The following is a 6,444-nucleotide window of genomic DNA, read 5'->3' on the forward strand; positions in this document are numbered from 1 at the left end:
CCTATCAAACCAAGCCTAGAACCCTAATCTTATTTAAATCTATTTTCTAATCTAATTTCGTCGTTTTCAAACTCAGCAATAAGTATTAAACGAAGGACCGAAATGTGAAGTTTAATAGTTGTTAGTTCATCATCTCAAATATCAAACGAAGGATCGAAAGATGAAGTTTGATATTGGAACAAATGAAATTAGACAAGACGACACAAAACTTGATGGGAACACCCCAAGGGAATAGTTTTGTGAAGTATTGAGGCAATAAGTTTCGCTCTTAAAGGGTTTCAATAACAATCAACCATGAGAAAAGGCGTGATTGTTATTGAAACACACTCATGGATTCTGAAAGGAACCATGAAATACATTTGAGAAACTTGTCTTTAGAAACAGATTTAATTTAAGAGGAAAATATATGTTTGGATTGTAAGTGATTTGTCATTATGATGTACCAATAATCCCGAGGCGCTTTTTGTTATTTTATAAACACCAAAATTTCTAAACTTCTAAACCTAAATTTTTCAGCTAATCACAATTGAAAAGAAAATCAATAATTACAATAACCTCCTGTGAAACGATATTTTTACTATTTTGATAAAATCGTGCACTTGCGGATTTCACACATCAGATTACATGGTTCAAACAATACCATATAGATTCACCATTCAATCATAATCTAATCAATTAACAAATCACAACTATAAACAACATAATCAAAGGATTAATAATTTATATATGCAAATATCTTCAATCTTATGAGGGTTGAAAACTGTCACTTTAAAGGTCGTTGACATCACACTATATGCCTATGGATCGTCAAAACTTGGAACGCTTGCTTTTGGCTGAGAGTTTTAACACACACATGCCTCACTTAAGATGACCTACCTATCTTGAACGATCAGCACGCACACCACGTGTGAGGCCAAGAGGAACTCCTATGTTCTTTCAGTGTACAAATCACAGACTATACTCGCATGCAAGGTGTGCGCATCTTAGGCCTCCTTCACTTGACATGTTCACTTTTGACTTGCAATTGGGACTTGAGACAAGATTCTCCTAAATTTTATGGACTTCATATCTTTGTTGTGATTTTCTTCATACTTTTATAACATTCACAGGACATCTTTTGATCAGATCAAACTATTGGTCTATACCAAAAAGACTAAGACACCATATAGAGTTGTCTGGTTATGGAAATACATGACTCAATTCAAAATATTATAGACTCTTTTTCTAGACTATTAGTAATTCACTAGATTCCTCTAAACATCCTAAGCTAAAATGACAAAAAAAAAACTCTTTAAAACACTAAAATACATGATATATGATAAAGAGTCACCACAACCCCATACTTAAAGTATCGCTTGTCCTCAAGTAACTAAATAGCCATACAATTAGTAAAGTAACATAAATTTCCAACTACAATCATTTTATCCGTTCATTTATATAATCCAAACGGTTATTATCGTAAATTCATTGAAGGTTTTTGTAAGTGTTGCCTTTGATCAATTCGACCCATAAGGAAGAATTGTTTGTGTGGGATGGCTAGAGTGAGGAGAACTTCCAAAAACTTAAGAGACGATTAACTTCTGCACCGATCCGAGTAAGCCTTTTGTGGTTTATATCTTGATTTGTTATGGTGGAGGAGAAATAACACTATTTTCTTGTTGTATACTCTTAGTTTTAAAAGAAAAGTTATAAAACAGAAAAAATTGTCATAAAAAACTTACGATAATTAATAAATGACCATGACTTCAATTTCCTTAAGAGGTTACTTTTACTCTTTCACACGTTTTCCCAAAGTAATAGATCTGTTTTAAATTTTGAGTAATAAACCTGTCATTGAATTTTTTTATGCTATGTTAAAGGAAAGCTGCAATCACAGTGAGTTGAACATGAAAATGGCTGCATACAGAAGCTCCTGGTCTCTGTCCATGCATCGTCATGTTTATGTGAAAATCAGATGTTATGCACGTGCATTCATCTCAAAATTCCACAAATAAGATATCGTTTCTTTGGAAATGTTTGACAAAAAGAGATCTTCTTTTTTCCATAAAGGAAAAAATGTAAATAAAGACATGTTTTCTTCTTCTTTCATGGAGCAATTATAAAGACATGTTTGGTTTCGGAAATAATAAAAATAAAATACCTATGGTAAACTTTTAGGTACTTTAAAGTTTGGTTGGATAGTGATATTCTATAGGTAAATTTTGTTTAACATTTAAATTTATTTTAAAATAAATTATACAAAAATTTGACATGACATTGAATGGTTGGATGAGGTATACAACCAAACATTGGATCAACATATAAACACTTTAAAAAATTTATATTTATATTTAGTAAAAAAAATTATATTGACAATAATATTTTTAAAATATTAGTTTTTTTTTTTTATAAATATTTTTAGAGTAGATTTTGATAGGCTAATCTACTATTTAAATCCTCTCACACAAAATAAACTATTAGTTAAATGAAAGCCAGCTGATATAAGTTCCTTTTTATAAAATAAAAGAAATAAAAAAACCTATCAATTTTAGGCTTTTTGCTATGTTTAATACATTAGAGACTCAAAAATTGCTTTCCTAAGCAAGCCAAAAATCCTTATTCATAAACTTTTTTAGTATTTTTATGATGCCATAAAATAACCGATTATATAACTCTTAATGAACTTGTAAAACTTGATGGGAATTACCATGGCCAATGCGAGTTACTACGCTCCCTTATCTCTTTGTATTTTTTTTTTTGGCAGGTTAAACGTCAAAGACCTTGCAACATGTTCATTCTCCTACTTAGGTCAAATACTTGCGTTACCAAGCTCAGATTCATTTCTTTGTATATGTATCGTAACTTTATAGTGATTAAATTAAACTCAAAACGTTGATGGTGGATTGAAAGTGATGGCTTGTAAACAAGGATTGACAAGCTTTTCTATCTCTAAATGAAACATTGCTGCTATAGAGAAATACTTAGTTGGACAGAACTCCACATCAAAAAAATTTGGATACACATACATAAATAGAAGTTAAAAAGAAATAATTTAATCACATTATTTAATATCATTTCTCTTTTAAATTTGATCATTCATGTATGACGGGTAAATCTAATCCCTTCCTATCCTAAATCCCACTTCCTCTACATATGCAAATTTTTCTTCTTGAGAGGTTAATTAAATATTTTTAATAACTAATACTAATAGTTGATAGAATGCAATAATTAAGCACTCTTTAACCAATTATTAATAATATTCCTTGACATGACTCTTTCTTACAATTACTTTACTCCAATATCTATTCTAACAGTCTTGTATGAGTACGGTAGTAACGTGAAAAGTTTTTTCTTTTCAATTCCAGATTTCCAGGTGGATTGGTGTTAGTTAAATGCTTGATGTGAGTACTAATGTACTATACTCTATACTCCTACTTCTCAGTTGATTATAGAAAGAAAAAAATATACTACATATATTATGTAATAATGTACTAGTAACTACGTAAACTCCCACATCTTGCTTTTTCAGTTTTCACTTTATTTGTTTGTTTATTTTATAATTTAACTTTTTGAGTAGTATCCTATACTTTTTGTTTGAGTACTGAAGTGCCATTCCATTTATGAAACTGTTTTGTACAAAAAGCTAACACTTGAGTAGTTAAAAAAGCGTATGCTCCTAAATACAAAATTGTACATACACAGAAAACCAAGAAAATAAAGTAAACAAAATAAAAAAAAAACTAGCTAATACAATTCCCAAATGACCCCAACTCTATATTCTTTTCTCATTTCTTGACAAATTAAAAAACTTGGTACACCTTATTACTAAGACTAAGAGGTAGTATCGTAGGTTTATGAATTATTGAGTAGTATGATATGTGAATCACAACAACTCTTGCTCTTAAGTGTTTTCCATTGATTAGTAATATCTTCAGCTATTTTGATGGCATCAAAGTATGTTCCATGTAGACCTCTTCTTGTGAAACCCACTGTATACAATCCTTGTTCACCTTTCCAACCATGAGGAAAGGGTGTTTTTGGCATTCCATCTTTAGTGAAAAAATCATTACCCTGAATCAAGCAAAAAAAGAATATTTAAAATAAGCCATTTAATAATAATATAATAAATAGAATTTCTACAACCATGTAAAAAAAGAGAAAAACAAAAGTTGAATTAAATAAATTACTAGTTTGATGCAAAAAGAATTGACCAAAAGTTTAGTACTGTTTTATGACAAAAAGAATAGTAGTACTTTTTAAAAGGGTCTTTCACAAGTTGCTTGCAAGATAGATATTTCATCAGATTATTACACATCATAAAACGTCACAATGAATGAACACAGGTTTTTTATATATAATATTTTAATGAGTGAAAAAATTTAATTAAAATATTAAAAAAAAGTGGTAGAGAACCAAGCAAGCACAGAACCCAAAGAAACTGATTTTATTCTTTGATCGTTTTGCATGAAGAAAAGAAGACATTTGTATGTTTCTGCTCTCTGCATGTGTCCCAAGCCTAGATAGTGATAGGTCATAAGTGCTTCAATAATAAGATAAAGCTAAAAACGTAACATAACAGATCAATTTTTAACCTTGAGCCAACTAGGCACATTGCTCTTGTACCCTGTTGCTAATATTATTGCATCAAATTCCTTTTCTTGTCCATCCAAAAATTTTGCACCATTTCTTGTTATCTCTTTCACACCTTCCATCACCTACAATATCAAATTTAAATTCAAAATTAATAAATTTATTTCTCTTAAATTAATTAATATAAAAATATAAAAAAATAGTAACATACCTTAATGTTACCGGATTTAATTTGTGCTATTTGACCAACATCAAGTACAGGAGTTTTTCCTGTTGCAAGTTTGAGTTCTATTGGGCCAGTTTTAGGCCTCTTGATACCATAGTGATTGGTGTTTCCCAAGAAGAAGCTTGAAACTAACAAGAGAAATTTGTCTACTAATTTTAATGGAAGCCATTTATATAGTCCCATAGCTATTCCATATGTTGAGAAACCAAACATGTCTCTTGGGAGAATATGTACCTTCAATCATATAAAATATTGCACCAAAGTTAGCCAAAAAGAACAAACTCCCAAGTTTGATTATTAGTTACCCAAATGGGAAAAAAAATAAATATACATGACATCATTTTAAGTACTAAACAATTATATATCTATCATGATCTATGATTACATATTAAACAATAATAAAAAAAATACTATCTTTATGGATGACCTTATTAAAAGTATTAATATAATATAAAAAAAGTTCACAATCTAGAATTGTACAAACTTAACTAAGAACTTTGGAACGACGGTGAGTTTAGCAAAATCACGACAACTAAAGCTAATGTTTGACAAAATTGCGGTTATAGATCTAATTTTATCGAACTCACCATGAATCTAAACATCTATTAAATAAAAAATTTGTGCATGTCTCATATCCATTAAAGATGCATTGACCACATTAAACCGCATTTTTTAATAATATCAAAGATTGTGACGCGATTAAAATTCGAAAGAAAAAAAAAAAAAGAACTTACTGAGTTTCTTGCAACCAAATGAGGCATAGCATTGTGTCTACAAAGATCCAAACTAACTTCCATTCCAGAATTCCCACAACCAATGACCAAAACCTTTTTATTTTTGTATTCAGAACCAGATTTATAATCACTTGTATGAACAACAGGACCATGAAAATGTTCCATACCATGAATTGTAGGAAAAACAGGTTCAGCATTTTCACCAGTAGCAACAATAAGCCAAGGTGAAAAATACTGAAAATCACCTTCTTTTGTTCTAACCATCCAAATTTGAGAAGTTGAATCAAACTCAGCACTAAGAACAGTTTGATTAAACCTAGGATGAATATGAAAGTGATCAGCATAGGATTCCATGTAGGAAATGAACTGATGTTTTGTAGGATACTTAGGAAAAGTTTGAGGAAAACTCATCATAGGTAGTTCACAAAAATGTTTAGGTAAATGAAGTTTTAAACGGTCATAGGTTCTATTTTGCCATAGTGAAGCTATGCAATCACTTCTCTCAAGAATGAGACTTGGTACTCCTTGCTCTGATAAACAAGCAGCTACTGCTATACCTGAAGGACCAGCACCTACTATGATAGGTCCATGAATCCATACACACTTTACTTTTTCTTTGAAAGGATCCATGTAAGAGAACTTGAGAACTAGTAGAGTTTAGTGTAGTGTACTAGTTTTTTCACTTTTTTGTGTTATGTGTGTGAATGATGATAAAGTGGGAATTTAAAGAGTTAGGAAGGAGTTTAATGTGAAGTGAAAAAAGGGTCAAAGAAAGAGTTCAGAGATTGGTTAAAAGGTTGAACCTTTTTAAATGAAGGCGTGAAGGTTAAGGAAAGGATTTGATTCTGTTTCTCTCAAGGCTGTTTCTTAAACAGAAGAGGGGGTGAGTGAGAAGAAATGGTGAACATTTATAGA

The 6,444-nt window shown here is 30.5% G+C and overlaps 1 protein-coding gene across 1 annotated transcript; it reads right to left on the reverse strand.

Moving 5' to 3' along the window:
* Positions 1 to 3,583: 3,583 nt before the first annotated feature.
* On the reverse strand, positions 3,584 to 6,444 carry LOC11429630 (probable indole-3-pyruvate monooxygenase YUCCA4). Its single transcript, XM_003588649.3, has 4 exons — positions 5,530 to 6,444; positions 4,781 to 5,029; positions 4,572 to 4,694; positions 3,584 to 4,050 (listed from the first exon to the last, which is right to left on the reverse strand). Exons 1-4 carry the CDS (start codon positions 6,157 to 6,159, stop codon positions 3,832 to 3,834), a joined length of 1,221 nt encoding a protein of 406 aa, XP_003588697.1. The 5' UTR covers positions 6,160 to 6,444; the 3' UTR covers positions 3,584 to 3,831.

Source organism: Medicago truncatula, chromosome 1 (assembly GCF_003473485.1).
Source record: "Medicago truncatula cultivar Jemalong A17 chromosome 1, MtrunA17r5.0-ANR, whole genome shotgun sequence".
Classification (NCBI taxonomy): Eukaryota; Viridiplantae; Streptophyta; class Magnoliopsida; order Fabales; family Fabaceae; genus Medicago; species Medicago truncatula.

Excerpts from the sequence above, each read along its gene's own strand:
- LOC11429630 (XM_003588649.3), bottom strand. The coding sequence starts at position 6,159 with ATGGATCCTTTCAAAGAAAAAGTAAAGTGTGTATGGATTCATGGACCT. Across the intron at positions 5,030-5,529 it reads ATTTGGTTGCAAGAAACTCA|GTACATATTCTCCCAAGAGA; the intron begins GTAAGTTCTTTT and ends ATATGATTGAAG. Across the intron at positions 4,051-4,571 it reads ATGTGCCTAGTTGGCTCAAG|GGTAATGATTTTTTCACTAA; the intron begins GTTAAAAATTGA and ends TGCTTGATTCAG.